Genomic DNA, 19521 nt, shown 5'->3' with positions numbered 1-19521 from the left:
CTCACTTTTACAAATTTCACCATTAATTCCTCATAAATACAAGCCGTTACCTTCGATATAGAGGGAACACAGGTTTTAAGTGTGATCATTCGTTTTAAAAGTGTCCTCGAGGGTTCAGAAAATTGATTATATTAACAAAAATTACGAGGCCAAGGCATTTGCGTTTTCTTGGGCTTATTGCTGCCTTTTTGGGACACTTATGCCAAAAGGTGAACCGCCATCATGCATTAAGTCAAATTAAACCAAAACATTTTCTTTTTCTTTGGCTTTTTGCTGCTTTTTTTGAGGACAACTATTCTCAAAGTAGACTGCCGTCAAGTATAATGCCACACACAAAAATTGTGAGTTCAGTTTATATCAAACATCAAATGACTTCAAGAGCATTTTGCTTTTTATTTGGCTGTTCCCCAAAATTATTGAAAAAATGCATGAAATTAAAGTTTTAGGCGTTTTAACTCGTTTTACTCACCTGAAAAATGTCACAAAGAACTGTACAAGATCCATGATGCTGTTGTGTTGGGAAAAGGCGATCTATATAAGGGAAGGAAAAAGCTGTAATTAGTTTTACTAACTATCCACTAGGAAATGTGTCTCATGAAAATGATAGTTTTATACATGACTGTGTTTAATGAATAATGCTTTAGAGGCATAGTTCTGCTTTTACTGGAGACACACGGGATGGAGACGAGGTAGCTGAACTCTATCTGGCAGGCCACATCACAGTGACACATCATTATCTACTGTTGATGCTTCACAGGCATTCTGCCCCTGAAAGCATTTAGTAAGACACACATACACACACACACACACACACACACACACACACACACACACACATACATACATACACAATGTCAACAGCAGCCTAGTCCTCTTTAGGGCCGATACACAGGAGGTGAGGGGGAGGGTAGAGTAACAGAGTTGTGTTTGTAAGAGACTAATTTGTTGTTTTGTGGCTTTGAATGTTAAAAAGCGGGCGAATCCACATGTATTTATTTAGCTTCCAACTATTGAAACAGTTCATTTTTTTCTAAGTGTGAGGTGTAACAAAGTGAGACAAACAGTGTGAGAAGAGACAGAAGTAACCAATCATGCTACCTATCCAAGATCAAGTAGGTTGATTGGATGTTATCTAACTCGTTAGCTTGCAATTTATTCACATAACTGCATGTATTTGTGTGGGCCAACTCTTCTACTCCTGAACTGCAGCACAAAGAAATTGGAACATTTGTCAAAACATGCACACCTACTGTAATACCCTATTATTTTTCTGACAAATACACCACATAGCGGCGCTGCTATTAAGCCCTAAAAGTCGTATTGACTTGAAATTTACTCACATAACGTAATGCACAGCACACACCCTTGGGGTATTTACACGTGTGTAAAATTTAAGCAAACTGGACGGAAAAACATGGCCGCTATCAGGCAAAAATTTCTTTAGGACGTAGAAACTAATTGTCAAGGCACATTTGTCTAATATTGGCTTGTAATTGGAACGACATGGCAGAACACTGGTGTATGAATGTGAATGAATGCTTGGTGGTGGTCGGAGGGGCTGTAGGCGCAAACTGACAGCCCCTCCGACCACCACCAAGCATTCATTCACATTCATACACCAGTGTTCTGCCATGTCGTTCCAATTACAAGCCAATATTAGACAAATGTGCCTTGACAAATTTAGCTTACCACCATAAATATCTGAATGTGGAGTGCATAAATAATGGGTTCTCAGTTTTCTGTGAAGAGCTTTGAGTGTCTATAGGTCGGGTCGCGGGGACAGCAGCCTAAGCAGAGAAACCCAGACTTCCCTCTCCTCAGCCACTTCGTCCAGCTCCTCCTGGGGGAACCCAAGGCGTTCCCAGGCCAGCTGGGAGACATAGTCCCCCCCCCCCAACGTGTCCTTGGCCTTCCCTGTGGCTTACTACGGGTCGGATGTGCCCTAAACACCTCCCCAGGGAGGCGTTCGGGGGGCATCCTGACAAGATGCCTGAGCCACTTCATCTGGCTCCTCTCGATGTGGAGGAGCAGCGGCTTTACTCTGAGTTCCTCCCGAATGACAGAGCTTCTCACCCTATCTCTAAGGGAGAGCCCCACTACCTGACAGAGGAAAGTCATTTCGACCACTTGTAACCGTGCTCTTGTCCTTTTGGTCATAACCCAAAGCTCATGACCATAGGTGAGGATAGGTACATAGATCCACCGGTAAATTGAGAGCTTTGCCTTCCAGCTCAGCTCCTTCTTCACCAAGATGGATTGGTACAGGGTCTGAATCACTGCAGACGCTGCACCGATCAGCCTGTCGATCTCATGATCCACCCCTCCCTCACTCTTGAAACAAGACTCCAAGGTACTTGAACCCCAGGAGGTGGCACTCCACCCTTTTCCGGGAGATAACCATGGACTCGGACTTGGTGGTGCTGATTCTCAACCCAGTTGCTTCAAACCCGCCTGCAAACAAATCCAGAGAGAGCTGAAGGTCTTGGCCAGATGAAACCAGCAGGACCAAAAAGCAGAGACCTAATCTTGCAGCCACCAAACCGGATCTCCTCAACATCTTGACTGTGCCTAGAAATTCTGTTCATAAAAGTAATGAACAGAATCAGTGACAAAAGGCATCCCTGGTGGAGTCCAACCCTCGCTGGGAATGGGACCGACTTACTGCCGGCAATGCGGACTAAGATCTGACGCCGATCATATAGGGAACGGACCACCACAATCAGGCAGTCCGACACCCCATACTCTCTGAGCACTCCCCACAGGATCTCCCGAAAGACACGATTAAATGCCTGCTCCAAGTCCACAAATCACATGTAAACTGGTTGGGCAAACTTCTGTGCAACCTCGAGGAGCCTGTCGAGAGTATAGAGCTGGTCCACAGTTGTACAACCAGGACAAAAACCACACTGCTCCTCTTGAATCTGAGGTTGAACTATCTGGCATAGCCTCCTCTCCAGTACACCTGAATAGACTTTACCGGGAAGGCTGAGTAGTGTAATCCCCCGATAGTTGGAACATACCCTCCCGGTTCCCCTTCTTAAAGAGAGGAAACATCACCCCGGTCTGCCAATCCAGAGGAACCACCCCCAATGTCCACGCAATGTAGCAAAGCCTTGTCAGCCCCACAGAATACAGAGCGTTAAGGAACTCTGGGCTTTTTAGCTACCTCTGCAACCTCAGCCCCAGAAATAGGAGAGTCCCCAGGCGCTACTTCCTCATAGGAAGATGTGTAGGTGGGGTTGTGGACGTCTTCGAAGCATTCCCTCCACCAATCCACAACATTCCGAGTCGAGGTCAGCAGCACACCATCCTCACCATACACAGTGTTGACAGTGCACTGCTTCATCTTCCTGAGACGGCAGATGTTGGTTTAGAATTGCTTCTAAGCCATCCTGAAGTCCTTTTCCATGGCTTCCCTGAACTCCACCCATGTTTGAGTTTTTGCCCCTGCGATGGCTGAAGCCGTGTTCTGATAGCTGGAGGCCTTGTTCGCTGCCCCTGGAGTCCCACGAGCCAAAAGGACCAGATAGGACACCTTCTTCAGCTTGACGGCATCCCTCACTGCTGGTGTCCACCAGGGGGTTCTGGAATTACCGCCACGACAGTCTCCAACCACCTTGCGGCTACAGCTCCAATCGGCCGCCTCGACAATAGAAGCACGGAACATGGTCCACTCAGACTCGATATCCAACACCTCCATTGTGACATGTTCAAATTTCTTCCGGAGGTGGGAATCGAAACTCTCTCTGATGGGAGACTCTGCTAGACGTTTCCGGCAGATCCTCACAATGCGTTTGGGCCTGCCAGGTCTGACCGGCATCCTCCCTCACCATCAAAGTCAACTCACCATCAGGTGGTCATCAGTGAAAAGCTCTGCCTCGCTTTTCACCCAAGTGTCTAAAACATGACACCGCAAATCCGATGACACAACCACAAAGTCGATCATCAAACTGCGACCTATGGTTTCCTAGTGCCAAGTGCACAAATGGACACTCTTATGTTTGAACATGGTGTTCGTTATGGATAATCTGTGGTGAGCACAAATTACAATAACAAACACCACTTGGGTTTAGATCCGGCCAGCCGTTTCTCCCAATCGCGCCTCTTCAGTTTTCACTGTTGTTGCCAATGTGAGCCTTTGAAATCCCCCAGCACTCTCCAGTACTCCTTCTAGTGATTACAAAAAGGGTGGGTATTCTGAACTGCTATTTGGTGCTTAAGCAAAAACAACAGTCAGGACCCGACCCCTACCCGGAGGTGGAGGGAAGCTACCCTATCCTATTGTCTACAGGGTTAAACTCCAATGTACAGGCTCTGAGCCGTGGGGCAGCAAGTAATGCCACCCCCACTCATCGCCTCTCACTGCTTGTCATATTATAATTGTATACAAGCATATCTTCCAAAGCATATTGACCACAGCCTGTAGGGGGCGTCACAAATTAGGACACCACTTTTTAATGCCTTCAGTAGAGTTGCTGAGCTGAGACAAGATGGGCAGTGACATGGTTAATACGGCTCAATGGTGCACAATGATGTGTTGTTGACTTTCTAGTAAGTGGGACCGCTTGGATCTAGTGCCAGTGCTGTTTTCTCCCTCACATAGTGTGCGGGTCAAAGTAATATATTTCGGGTTCATTTACTCTCAAAACATATCGCAGCAGATCAATGGAATCATTTGAGAAACATTCAGTTATGGCGAATGGACTTTCTTGAAATGGAACGTAATTTCACTGACGGTGTAAAATGTATTGCTTGCTTTTCCACTTTCAAAAGAAATTAGTATGTTTGGCTTTTGCAAAAATAAATAAACAAACACATGGTGTAAATTGCAATCTCATACAGGCATGCAAGATGAAGAGGGCTATTTTAACGAGTCGGGGAGGTCTATAAATAAGCGATTGTGTGCCAGGAAATTTAATAGAAAACTATTATTGGAGCACCTCTATAGATGAGCTGACCCTAAAAATATTACCACACTGCGCTCCACTAATCTACCATGTGGGACAGAGGCACGCAACCAATACAGAAATCAATACTAGGACGCAAACATATGCATTTATGGGATACAGTAATATGTTTAGATAAAAGTTTATTTTCAATTACTTGCCTTTACAGTGACCAAAAATCTGAGAGAAAGACGTTATGAGAACTCAAATGAGTATGTTCTGCTTCTTCATTTGCTTTTTTTTTTGCAAAATTCCAAAAGAAGGGCAAAAGAAAAAAATAATAGTATACACCAAAAGTTATGTGAAGAAAGTGTCACCTTACGTGGCGTCAATTGGCGATTAATGTATTTTTACACTGGTGTGGCAATTAACAATGTGACCCTGGAACTTTCCAATTATTGCCAGGTGTGTGTAGTCTACGACAACACCACCTCAAAAGACATTGGAATTTTTTTTTTTTTTTTATTAACTCTAAAAGATGACAGCAGCTGCATTTGAAGTATCATAAGCAGCTTTAACTAGCTCTGCAAGGACTTTAAATGTTGCTACTGCTCAAATGTCTGCATGAAATCGTACAATAAATTAATTAGTGCTGACTCAGCCGTTCATGCCTTATGGGGGACCTATCATGCAAAAAAAAAAAAAAAAAAATTTAAATATATATATACACAGTCGCGATCAAAAGTTTACATACACTTGTAAAGAACATATAGTCATGGCTGTCTTGAGTTTCCAATACTTTCCACGACTCTTATTTTTTTGTGATAGAGTGATTGGAGCACATACTTGTTGGTCACAAAAAACACTCAAGTTTGATTCTTTTATGAATTTATTATGGGTCTACTGAAAATGTGACCAAATCTGCTGGGTCAGAAGTATACACACAGCAATGTAAATATTTTCTTAGATGTCCCTTGGCAAATTTCACTGCAATAAGGCACTTTTGGTAGCCATCCAAAAGCTTCTGGTTAAATTTTTGACCACTCCTCTTGACAAAATTGGTACAGTTCAGCTACATTTGTTGGTTTTCTGACATGGACTTGTTTCTTCAGCATTGTCCACACATTTAAGTCAGGACTTTGGGAAGGCCATTCTAAAACCTTAATTCTAGCCTGATTTAGCCATTCCTTTACCACTTTTAACGTGTGTTTAGGGTCATTGTCCTGTTGGAACACCCAACTGCACCCAAGACCCAACCTGCGGGCTGATGATTTTAGGTTGTCCTGGAGAATTTGGAGGTAATCCTCCTTTTTCATTGTCCCATTTAAAGCACCAGTTCCATTGGCAGCAAAACAGGCCCAGAGCATATTACGACCACCACCATGCTTGACGGTAGGACTGGTGTTCCTGGGGTTAAAGGCCTCACCTTTTCTCCTCCGAACATATTGCTGGGTATTGTGGCCAAACAGCTCTATTTTTGTTTCATCTGACCACAGAACTTTCCTCCAGAAGGTCTTATCTTTGTCCATGCGATGTCAGATGAAACAAAAATTGAGCTGTTTGGCCACAATACCCATCAATATGTTTGGAGGAGAAAAGGTGAGGCCTTTAATCCCAGGAACACCATTCCTATAGTCAAGCATGGTGGTGGTAGTATTATGCTCTTGGCCTGTTTTACTGCCAATGGTGCTTTACAGAGAGTAAATGGGACCATGAAAAAGGAGGATTACCTCCAAATTCTTCAGGACAACTTTTGATCGCGACTGTATGTGTGTGTGTATATATATATATATGTATACATATATATATATATATATATATATATATATATATATATATATATATATATATATATATATATATATATATATATATATATATATATATATATATATATATTGTATTACCTACCTTGTACTTGTTTCAGTGTATTTGGGGATCTGCATGAGTCCCGAAAATTTTAAATAAAACCATGGAGGCATGGCAGACATATTTATAAAACAACCTTGCCTTCGTTTGGAATTCATTGGTGATGTTAGCGAATATCTCCATATATGGTTAAGTTTAACCGAAAGAACTTCGCGTGAGTCTGCCATTGTAGTCTGACGTTGAAGTCAATAAGCTCCTTCTTTTTCTCTATCTTCTTGTTGTGGGGCAGACTGGCTCGTACAGGCACATGCATCCACCGCTGTTGCCATTTCTAATACAAATTAGCGTATAGTTTGAACTTATATCTGTCAGTAGACTCCAAATGCAAGAGCTAAAAACTACAACATGGCTGATGGGGAGAAGACACAGTGGAAGTGGAAAAAATCACAATATGACCCCTTTAACGCTATTACAACATTGGTTACAACATTAGTTGTGTTGTGCAATATAATTCAGACCATGCACTCAAAGAGAGCTATTTTTTCCTTTTCAGTTTCTCATGCTCTCCAAATCTAAACCTGAACAGACCGATGGTCAACATTAAAGCCCTCAGACAAGAGTTAAAGATTATGTTTTCACTGCAAGCCAAAGTGGCCCAAATCGGATTTTTTCAAAATCTGCTTTTTTCATCTAACTGTTTACACTGCAAGTAAAATGTGATCTTTATCAGACTCCAGTATAAACGCGCACAGGCCCAATGTGGCCTTGATGCCACTTGCATGGTCAGTTTGATAAAGGGAAAACAAAAAAAGTTGACCGAATTCTGTAAATTAACATGTGAGTCTAATGGTCTCAGGGTTCTAATCTTTTTTGGCTGTTAAGTAGAGGCAACATGGACATCAGTGTGGATCTATGTTAGCTTTTTCAACTCACTTACGTAAACAACTTACGCAACATGTAAGCAAATACGCCACAGCATCAATGCCGGTCCTTCAACAAGCGTTATTTCTTCGGAATCAAAATATATATTTATATATTACATACAGGACTGTCTCAGAAAATTAGAATATTGTGATAAAGTTCTTTATTTTCTGCAATGCAATTAAAAAAAACAAATGTCATACATTCTGGATTCATTACACACCAACTTAAATATTGCAAGCCTTTTATTATTTTAATATTGTTGATTATGGCATACTCCACAAATTCTCTATGGGGTTCAAGTCAGGGGAGTTGGCAGGCCAATCGAGGACAGCAATGCCATAGTCAGTACACCAGTTACTGGTGGTTTTGGCACTGTGGGCAGGTGCCAGATCATGCTGGAAAATGAAATATTCATCTCCATAGAGCTTTTCAACAGATGGAAGCATGTAGTGCTCTAAAATCTCTTGGTACACAGCTGCATTGACTCTGGACTTGATGAAACACAGTGGACCAACACCAGCAGATGACATGGCTCCCCAAACCATTGCTGACTGTGGGAACTTCACACTGGATTTCAAGCAACTTGGATTTTGCTCCACTCCAGACTTCCTCCAGACTCTAGCGCCTTGACTTCCAAATTAAATACAAAACTTGCTTTCGTCTGAAAACAGGACTCTGGACCACTCTGCAACTGTCCAGTGCTTCTTTTCCATAGCCCAAGTCAGACGCTTCTAGAGATTTTAGAGCACTACATGCTTCCATCTGTTGAAAAGCTCTATGGAGATGATGATTTCATTTTCCAGCATGATCTGGGCCCTGCCCACAGTGCCAAAACCATCAATAACTGGTGTACTGACCATGGCATTACTGTCCTCGATTGGCCTGCCAACTCCCCTGACCTGAACCCCATAGAGAACTTGTGGGGTATTGTGAAGAAAAAGCTGAAAGACACCAGACCCAATAATGCAAATGAGCTAAAGGCCGCTATTAAAGCATCCTGGGCATCCATAACACCTCAGCAATGCCACAGGCTGATTGCCTCCATGCCACGCCGCATTGGTGCAGTAATCCGTGCAAAAGGATTCCCAACCAAGTACTGAGTGCATTAATTGACATTTTCAAATGTTTGATTTTGTTTTGCTGTTATAAATCTTTTTTTTTTCTTGGTCTGAGGAAATATTCAAATTTTTTGAGATAGGATTTTTGAGTTTTCTTAAGCTGTATGCCATAATCAGCAATATCAAAATAATAAAAGGCTTGCAATATTTCAGTTGATGTGTAATGAATCCAGAATGTATGACATTTTTGTTTTTTTAATTGCATTACAGAAAATAAAGAACTTTATCACAATATTGTAATTTTCTGAGACAGTCCTGTATATATTATGTGTGCACTATTGACTAGTGATGCACCAAAAATTTGGCCGTCGAAAAAAGTCAAAGTATGTGACTGAAATAAGTAAACATTTCAGCATGTTTTCCTCTCAAACATCCTTACCTGGATTTTGATGGGCCATGAGAAGTTACTGACGTAGACATAAAAGGTTATATTGGGGTTGGTTCTGAAGGTGAACTTCTCACAAGAGAAGCTGTCTCGATATTCCTTGATGTTGCTCTTGGACACGATGGGTACCTCCTCGCCAGAGATGGTTCCAGCTGTTAGGGGCAAATGATTGACGTTACGTTTTTGATTTTGCAAGAAGGAAAGCTCAAAAGAAAACCTTGTGATTTTTTGTTTGTTTGTTTGTGACACTGGCAAACAATTATGGTGTGACCATTTTGGTATTTTATATGTGACAAAATTCAATAGATTCGGGTTTCCAAACTTAAGTTGTAGACCCATTTCTAGGTTACATTTCAGTTTGCTCACAAAATTTTATAGTTGAACAATTTTATTGGTCGTATGTAAAATAAATAAATGTCTACATAGGGGTGTCTTACAATAGTCTGATTTGACCATCAACTCAAAGTCAAATGATTCTCTGTGGGGAGCCCGCCGTGCCAAAGCTTGCCTGAGGCGGACCGAAACGCACCGTGGCCTCTGATTAGACTTGCCGGAAATTGGACACGGCACACGCCGCCTTGGTCCGAAGGTGTGGCTTCCACCAGTTCGCTCAGGAAGGAAGCTTCACTCACTGCTCACCTCTGGCAGCGGTAATGATATTTCCGCAGTTTCACGTTTATTTCCTCTAGATAGTCAAGTTTGATCGTCTCCTTGGCGCTTTGCCATGGCCGATCCGAGGAGCTCACTAAACTATCCAATCTCTGCTGTGTTTATCAGTGTTTTTGCCTTTTTGAGGTAGAAAAAGTCGCAACTAAAATCAGTTTTTTCAGGGATCCAGATTAGCTGTGCATAAACGCTATCATAAAAAAACTACTTTTGCCCATAGTCAACTGATCGCAAAATACGGGCAAAATCTAGCAAATCAGATTTACAACCGACCTAGTCTATATTGTATTTGTATATACAGTAGAGCAGCCATGGGCAAATTGAGGCCCAGGGGGCCGCATCCGACCTGTTAAGCTTTTCAATCTGGCCCGCCGGATGTGCAGTGATGTTTTCAAATTACCGTAAATCTTGAACTTTACAAACTATTTCAATGGTTGGATTCTGCACTTTTGCATGATATACTACTTACTATTGTAATTTAAGTCACAGCAGCTCAGACGAGGCACCAAGCAGTGTGGGTGTTTCCACCGAGTGTTTCCAGAGCGGCCAGCCTGAAATGCGGGTGTCAGGGACAGACGCGGAGGGAGATTTTTACAACTAAGTTAAAAAGCTTAGTGATATATCAGATTGTAGGTGTTTATTTTAAATCTTTCACGTTCATATTTTGCTGTGTTTTAGGCATTTTTGTTGCATTTCGCTTGATTGAAAAATATGTCGATCGAGAGGGGATGTGACGTTCATATGTTGTCACTATTCAGTGTTTTATCGTTCATAAGTAATATTGTAAATCCCACATTCTTTATTTTCATGTACATTCTGGGTGTCTCATTCAGTAAAAAAAATTAAAATTCTATTCTGTTTTTAAGGCGGTCTGTCATAAAGTTTTTAGCATTCAATCAGACATAATTGTGAGGTTTTAGTGTTCCTAAAAACAGATATAACGGCCCCAGACACATTTTTTCTCTAAATTTGGCTCCCCGAGTCAAAGTAATTGCCCAGGCCTGCAGTAAAGCATATGAGAGATTAGAAATTGGGTATTTTTCTGAAGATTTTGTACAAATTGTAAGGGTAGATATTACTGTTTAGTTATTTAAATGCATGTTCATTTAATAAGATTTACGGTATCGTACATAAGGCAGTCATTAAAAGTAAAGTCCTTAGTGTATAGAGTCTGTTTTAATTCATGATTCTCTTTGATGAACCGCAGCTCACCGATGCTGAACACAGGATGCTACCACCACCATGCTGGACAGTAGGCAATGATTTTGCAACTCTGTGTTGCCAGTTATTTAGGCAATCATGTCTGTGTCTTGACTCAATTTCAGTGGATAGTAAATCTATATTGGTATACAAGCCATTAGACCATTCTAATGTATATCATGTCTTGAGAAGATTTACATTAATGGAATGTAAAGACTGTACTTACTTTATGTCAATAAGCTCTTAATGATGACAAAAATACTAACAGTTAAACGTGTCTTTCGTGATGAAATACAAGCAAATCAATTTCCAACCAAAAGCGCTCAAAAACATACTTTTTTTCCCTCACATATATTTAAATGTTTTAAATAATTTTATATTGCAGCTCGTGTCAATGGCCTCAAGTCATTGACATTCCAACCCACGTCTTGGAAACAAAAGAACAGAAAATGACAGCTTGAGTGCGACAACGTGAGCATGTTTATCTTAATTGAAATCACCCTCCTCCTCTCCCCTCCCACCACCCACCTCCTCCTCCTAAAGGCGCTTAAGGCTCTTGTCGATTGTCAAGAGCCCCCCAGCCCGCAGCCCCCACCCCCTATTTCTTTGGAGACACAATATCTTTGGCGGTGGAGGTAGACTGGGGACCCAACTTAAAACTATTAATAATGACAAATGCTGCGAAAAGGTTACGGTGGCTGCAGAGGAGCACCGCAGGTTAACGTGTTTTAGCGGTGTGCGGAAAATGTCAGCTGTTGTGTGAGACGAAGAACGTGGCGAAAGGAGAAGATAAACACAAGGAACGGATGGCTGCAGTGTCCTTGGGCGTCTTTCCGCAAGAGGACTCATAATAGTCGCTGCATATGCAACACAATCTTGTTACATGCTAACGTCTTCCTATGTTAGTTCTCTGGGAAAGAGTCTATATAGTGTAGAGACTTTAAAAAAACATAAGGGCAACAATTACTACTGTATATTGTTAACCATATGGGAGAATATAATGTAGATTATAAGGATCTTTAGGTTTCGGGGCAATGTTCAATGTTGCTTGTTATGCAAAAGTGACTTTTTATGATGTACTAACAATAATAGGTGTCTCTAGAGCCTGTTTATGTGCACCACATGTGAGAAAACAGCCATCTCCCTCACCGGTTTGCTTTACTTTTGAGAGAAGATGCTGTCATTTGCGGCATCATTAAAGAAAAACATCCTTCCTGAAGAACGTGATGCCCGCCCATAGCTAAATAGGGAGACGGAATCGTTCGCGTATGCCCCATAAATACGCCTACCACTTGTAAAAAAAGCAGGATTTGCGATACATCTTAAAATAAAGTACTAATGATAGAAACAAACTACAAAGTATGTGAGTCAGCTGTTAGTATTGTGATTATTTCGTTTTTCTTTAGGAAGCACAGTGAAACAGTGGTTAGCGCTCCTGCCTCACAGTGAGAAGGTCCTTCATTTGATTCCCAGGCTTGTGGTCTTTCTGTGTGGGGTTTGCATGTTCTCCCCAAGGCTGTGTAAGTTCTTTCTGGGTACTCCGGCGTCCTCCCACCTCCAAAGATATGCACATGGGGATAGGCTGATTGGCAACACTAAATTGGCCTTAGTGTGTGAATGTGCATGTTAATGTTGTCTGTATTAGCCTTGTGATGAGGTGGTTACTTGTCCAGGGTGTACCCTGCCTTCCACTCGAGTGCAGCTGGGAAAGGCACCAGCCCCCCGCGACCCCGAAAGGGACAAGCCGTAGAAAAGGGATTGATGGATAGATATTTTTTTCTTTAGTGAATAGGATAACCTAGCACAATGTTGCTGGTAAAATGTGACTGTAATGTTAGCATTGTAGCTAACATAGCTATGCTCGTTTTGCTAAGGTTTGTGTCCATTTGTCCAAATCATTGTTATGTGATAAATGGCATCTATTACGCTGGAAAAGAGTATAAACCAAGACCATCCAAATCCGGCTTGAGAGTGACATCAGACCGGCCCGCAAGTTCGGTACAAAAAAATTGAAAGAGACAAACATTTTTGCAGCAGATTCCTAAAAATAGAACGCTGTCATATAGATGATTTTTGAAGAGCTTTTTTGCAATACATCCTTTTGAAAACAGTAGATTCTCAGGAATATACAAAATAAGAAAAATAGTGAAAAAAGAAGTCCCTTCCCGAGCTCTCTGGAAATGTGCCCCTCAAAACATTTTAGTTGAACATACACTACCGTTCAAAAGTTTGGGGTCACATTAAAATGTCCTTATTTTTCAATGAAGATAACTTTAAACTAGTCTTAACTTTAAAGAAGTACACTCTATACATTGCTAATGTGGTAAATGACTATTTTAGCTGCAAATGTCTGGTTTTTGGTGCAATATCTACATAGGTGTATAGAGGCCCATTTCCAGCAACTATCACTCCAGTGTTCGAATGGTACAATGTGTTTGCTCATTGGCTCAGAAGGCTAATTGATGATTAGAAAACCTTTGTGCAATCATGTTCACACATCTGAAAACAGTTTAGCTCGTTACAGAAGCTACAAAACTGACCTTCCTTTGAGCAGATTGAGTTTCTGGAGCATCACATTTGTGGGGTCAATTAAACGCTCAAAATGGCCAGAAAAAGAGAACTTTCATCTGAAACGCGACAGTCTATTCTTGTTCTTAGAAATGAAGGATATTCCACAAAATTGTTTGGGTGACCCCAAACTTTTGAACGGTAGTGTACCTCATAGAAACCCTGAGCAATAGCGATATGTGCATTTTGAATGACAATTGAAGAAAAAAAAAAAATATATATATATATATACTGGCTATTGAGCATTTCACTACAATACACATAATTTCCAATGGAAGTTAGTTTAACATTATTTTAGTTCATGTCTATATAGTCTACTGTAGGGTTGTCCCAAAACCAATATTTTGGTACCGGTAACAAAACATTACTTTTCTAAATAAAGGGGACCACAAAATGTTTTATTTTTGGCTTCATCGTAACAAAAAATCTTACGGTACATTAAACATATGTTTCTTATTGTGATCGAAGAACAATTAAATAAAAGACTGAAAATACTAGACAACTTGTCTTTTAGTAGTAAGTAAACAAAGCCTCCTTAATTGGCTGCTGATGTATGCAGTAACATATTGTATCATTTTTTATTCTATTATTTTGTCAAATTTGAGGGACAAGCGGTCGAAAATGGATTATTAATCTACTTGTTCATGTACTGTTAATATCTGGTTATTTGTTTTAACATGTTCCAACTACACGTCTGTTAAAATATAATAAACACGTATTCTTCTGTCGTTTGGATGCTTTATAATAGTTTTGGTTGACACCACAAATTTGGGTATCGATCCGATACCAAGTAGTTACAGGTTCATACATTGGTCATATTCAAAGTTCTCATGTGTCCAGGGATGTATTTCCTGAGTTTATAAACATAATATACATTTTTATAAAATGGGAAAAAAATTTGGGGACGATAAAAAATGCCAATGTAATCATAGTAGTACCGACTAGAGACGCCCTTGTACTTGGTATCATTACAGTGGATGTCAGGTGTAGATCCACCCATGGCATTTGTTTACATTGAGGAGCGCCAGCTTGCTGTTAACGGTGAGCTATTACAGTATATCCTCCTACGGTGTGTAATGAAGCATGTTTAGCAGTTCCTTGTCCTGCAGGGATGATACTTGTACGAAACTCACTTTACTTGTCGCCATGGAGGCGAAAATTTGTGATTTAGAAGTAGCTAAAACACTGCCGACTGCGGATAGCCGCTAGCTATGTTTTAAAGCACCTCTTGCTGAGCGGCGTTTCAGTGTTAAAGTTTCATCTTTATCGTTAGTTTTTAAGCCAAAATGCGTCCATTCTCCCTTTCTTTCTACACACCGTGTCTGATTGCAAGTACTCCGTGCATGTGCGTTGCCGAACACGCCCCTCTGCTCGTCAAACCAGCAATGTCACAACATGACGACGGCGCGCCGTTATGCCCGAAAAAAAAAAAAAAAGGAACCGGTATTTTTCAAAAACAGTATAGCACCGTTTTTGATCCATTAGGACTGCGGTACTTTATTAGTACCGGTATACTGTACAACCCTAGTCCACTGTAAAACTATCACATGCATTTAATGCACAATAATCAAGCGGCACGCTTTATAATAAGTACCTGTGGATCCCACAGACCAAGTGATATTGAGGTTGAAGTTGTTAGATGCATTGATGGACATGTCCAAGTTCTTGTTGGCCTTTAGGTGACAGAACAAAATACAGAACATCAGACATTTTACAGAAAACTGTATAAGTTAGCTTACAAAACTGTGTAATGACTAAGCATGTGACAGCCGAAAAACACGATTCGTGGAGTCGTCATCATGGTGATAATTGACTTGTGATATGTCAGAGAGCTGCTCTCTGCAAATTATGTACCACACACACACACCAACAAAATCACAGTGACTCTTCATACTGACTCACTGTTACATCTGTTAGCATGGTTACTAGCATGTGTGATCTATAACTTGCTTTACTTGTGAAACATACCTGCTCAGGTGAGGCCATGAAGTTGATGGCCGTGTAGTGGTTATCATCTTCCTGAATGAGGCTAAAGGTGAACTGGTAGTCGATCAGCAGATTGTCTATTGAAGAAAGGAAAAACATAATAGTGTAAGCTACATTTTATACTGTATGTTCAAAAATACACTGTCAAGTCTTACGATATGCATGACTAACACCACATATTTTTGGGAAAGGCAAAACATTAAAAAAAAAACTTTGAGCGACATTCTGACTGATGACAAGTGGAATCCAAAAACAGATGCAATCAAATCCAATAACTGCAATCAGGATGTTCATCAAAGCTGAGTGAGGATACAACGCAAGTAAACTACATCGTTTTCAACTATTATTTTACACCCGTGTTGCTACTAACAAAAAGGACATTGACGATATAAAAGATATACATTTGGCCGACAATAGTTTTTAATACTATCGTTATATTGTGACAATGCATGTTGCTGTGTCCTGCAAAGTTGACAGCGACAAACGAATGATTGCGTTCTCAACGCAATGTAGGGTCCTGACTAGTGGCTAATGTCCTTCCACAGTACAAAGCCTTTTCTAAGTCAGCAATCCTCATTTCCATGGCAGCAAATAAACTAAGTTTCTTGCAAGTACAGTATCATCCCTGGCGGATGAAGAATAGCTAAATATGCTACACTACACACCGTAGGAGAATATGCAACAGGCTCAAGCTCTTGAATGTAAACAAAGGTGCGCAAATCTACAAGTATAATATTATTGTATGGTCGATACTACAGTGGTTAGATCTATTTCTTTTATTATGAAAAAAATATTTTTGTTATTGTCTACAAACTCAGTAAAATAAGTCCCCTGGACACACAGGAGGACTTTAAGGGCAAAAACCAAAGGATTTAAATCCTGGCCAGTGGTAGGAAATAATTTAACTATTTAATTGATATTGTTACACCGCCATCCTGTGTTTTTGTCTGATTATAATAGTGATCAAAAATGTTATTATTTAACAATCTTGAACATTTCAAGTATCAGTATGACCAATGCTGCCCGTTTAACTACTTACCGTATTTTTCGGACTATAAGTCGCAGTTTTTTTCCATAGTTTGGCCGGAGGTGCGACTTATACTCAGGAGCGACTCATGTGTGAAATTATTAACCCATTACCGTAAAATATCAAATATTATTATTTAGCTCATTCACGTAAGAGACTAGACGTACAAGATTTCATCGGATTTACAGATTAGGAGTGACAGATTGTTTGGTAAACGTATAGCATGTTCTATATGTTATAGTTATTTGAATGACTCTTACCATAATATGTTACGTTAACATACCAGGCACGTTCTCAGTTGGTTATTTATGCGTCATATAACGTACACTTATTCAGCCTGTTGTTCACTATTCTTTATTTATTTTAAATTGCCTTTCAAATGTCTATTCTTGGTGTTGGGTTTTATCAAATACATTTCCCCAAAAAATGCGACTTATACTCCAGTGCGATTTATATATGTTTTTTTCCTTCTTTATTATGCATTTTCGGCCTGTGCGACTTATACTCCGAAAAATATGGTACCCAAATTTGTAGTATCACCCAAAACTAATGTAAAATATTGCAAACAGAAGAATAAGTGCTTATTACATTTTAACAGAAGTGTAGATAGAACCATGTTACAACAGAAAGTAACCAGCTAATAACAGTAAATTAGCAAGTAGATTCATAATAATACAGCTAGAAATGACGCAATATGTTCTTGCCTATGTCAGCAGCTAAATCAGGAACCTCCGTACCCCGTTTTCAAATGATTATATTATTATTTACATGTCAAACAATACATTGTAATATATATCATTGTCGCAGCAGGCTGCAATATATATCGCAACATAGATTTTAGGCCGTATCGCCCATCCTTACTTGCCACCATTCCTACTTTTGTTTTAGTCCATAATGTTAGAGTGGGGGTGTCCAGACTTTTCAATTTTGTAAAACAGCTTAAAAAATGTTTTGTAAATCAGGGCTCTTAAAGTTACCTCATGCGATTAATCATGTACAGTGTATACGCAGAATAATTAGGAAATGTGTTTTGACCAAGTGGGTGTCTTTGTCTTGGTTACCCGAAAAGCAGTGTGGGTTGTTATACGGTCAGTGGTCAGGTCAATGCTTCTGTCAGTGCAAAGATGAGGGAGGAGACTCTGACTGGTTGTAATTCTCAATCAATCAATGTTTATTTATATAGCCCTAAATCACAAGTGTCTCAAAGGGCTGTACAAGCCACAACGACATCCTCGGTACAGAGCCCCCATACGGGCAAGGAAAACTCACCCCAGTGGGACGTCAATGTGAATGACTATGAGAAACCTTGGAGAGGACCGCATATGTGGGTAACCCCCCCCCCCCCTCTAGGGGAGACCGAAAGCAATGGATGTCGAGTGGGTCCGACATAATATTGTGAAAGTCCAACACATCAGCGAGAGTCCAGTCCAATTCTGACCATAAAATTGCACTTGTGTCGAAATATTTATGTGCTTTTTAAAATTTAATTAAAATTATGCAAGCAAGTGATTTACTGCGATTAATCACTAAAAAGTGTGAATGCTACTAAAAGCATTGTTTATGCAGCTCTGTATCGCTGGGCGAGTGTGAAGGCCTGATGTTGGGACCGGGTGAATCTATATGTTTATGTAGTTCATTTCCGACCGTGTCTGGAACAAAAAAAAATAGCGGCTACATCTTTAAGATATATATTTAAACAGTGTACATTTTCAAGAGATACACTACCGTTCAAAAGTTTGGGGTCACATTGAAATGTCCTTATTTTTTAAGGAAAAGCACTGTACTTTTCAATGAAGATAACTTTAAACTAGTCTTAACTTTAAAGAAATACACTCTATACATTGCTAATGTGGTAAATGACTATTCTAGCTGCAAATGTCTGGTTTTTGGTGCAATATCTACATAGGTGTATAGAGGCCCATTTCCAGCAACTATCACTCCAGTGTTCTAATGGTACAATGTGTTTGCTCGTTGGCTCAGAAGGCTAATTGATGATTAAAAAACCCTTGTGCAATCTTGTTCACACATCTGAAAACAGTTTAGCTCGTTACAGAAGCTACAAAACTGGCCTTCCTTTGAGCAGATTGAGTTTCTGGAGCATCACATTTGTGGGGTCAATTAAACGCTCAAAATGGCCAGAAAAAGAGAACTTTCATCTGAAACTCCACAGTCTATTCTTGTTCTTAGAAATGAAGGCTATTCCACAAAATTGTTTGGGTGACCCCAAACTTTTGAACAGTAGTGTACATTATGATACTTTTGGACAGAGTAGGGCGTGGTTTCATTTGCAATCTGGGAACGCTGCTACCAACGTACATGCAGACAGACTAAAAAAACAGGTTAGAAATGTGACTGTGGAGCAAAATTTGCGCAAGATTTACACCAAAACATACCCAATACATATTAACGAGACTACAAGGAAGTGTGTAAATATAGCTTAAGCTCTTCACAAAGCTGTGTCATTATTAGCTTTTTAGCTTTACATTGTGCCCTTTTGCCTTATTTTTTCCCATTTTTCTTTAAGTTTTTCTACAATGTCAGTAGAAAACGAGCTATGGGGCTACATATTGCCCAAGGCCACACTTTGGACGCATTGTGTTAGAGAACTGTATTAATTATATTACTGCACGACAGCTATTTGCAACCACTGCTGTTGTTATGATCGTGACATTTCCCTGCAAATATGCAAACTGGTTCTGTGTCCTAGTTGCAGGGGCTGTACTTGAAATGTCATGTGAAAGTACTTTAAGGTTTCAGAACTACAGAGATGCATTTTGCAATAGTTTAGACCAGGGATGTCCAAACTATGTGCGGCGTCTTCAATTTGGCCCGCGAGATGTCTTGGAATCTGGCCTGCAATCAACTTTAAATATCTGACAGTATGTTGCTGCA

At 40.3% G+C, this 19521-nt stretch overlaps 1 protein-coding gene across 1 annotated transcript in view; it reads right to left on the bottom strand.

The window, feature by feature from the left end:
* atrnl1b (attractin-like 1b) overlaps positions 1 to 19521 on the bottom strand; it is a 116406-nt gene that overhangs the window by 31084 nt on the left and 65801 nt on the right. The window contains exons 22-25 of the mRNA XM_062055654.1: positions 15585 to 15679; positions 15211 to 15289; positions 9177 to 9334; positions 470 to 531 (exon numbers count right to left, since the gene is read on the bottom strand). Coding sequence (XP_061911638.1) covers positions 470 to 531; positions 9177 to 9334; positions 15211 to 15289; positions 15585 to 15679 — 394 coding nt within the window. The remainder of the gene's footprint in view (positions 1 to 469; positions 532 to 9176; positions 9335 to 15210; positions 15290 to 15584; positions 15680 to 19521) is intronic.

This window comes from Entelurus aequoreus, linkage group LG08 (genome assembly GCF_033978785.1).
Source record: "Entelurus aequoreus isolate RoL-2023_Sb linkage group LG08, RoL_Eaeq_v1.1, whole genome shotgun sequence".
NCBI classification, from domain to species: domain Eukaryota; kingdom Metazoa; phylum Chordata; class Actinopteri; order Syngnathiformes; family Syngnathidae; genus Entelurus; species Entelurus aequoreus.
This window is presented reverse-complemented; position numbering and strand designations above follow the sequence as displayed.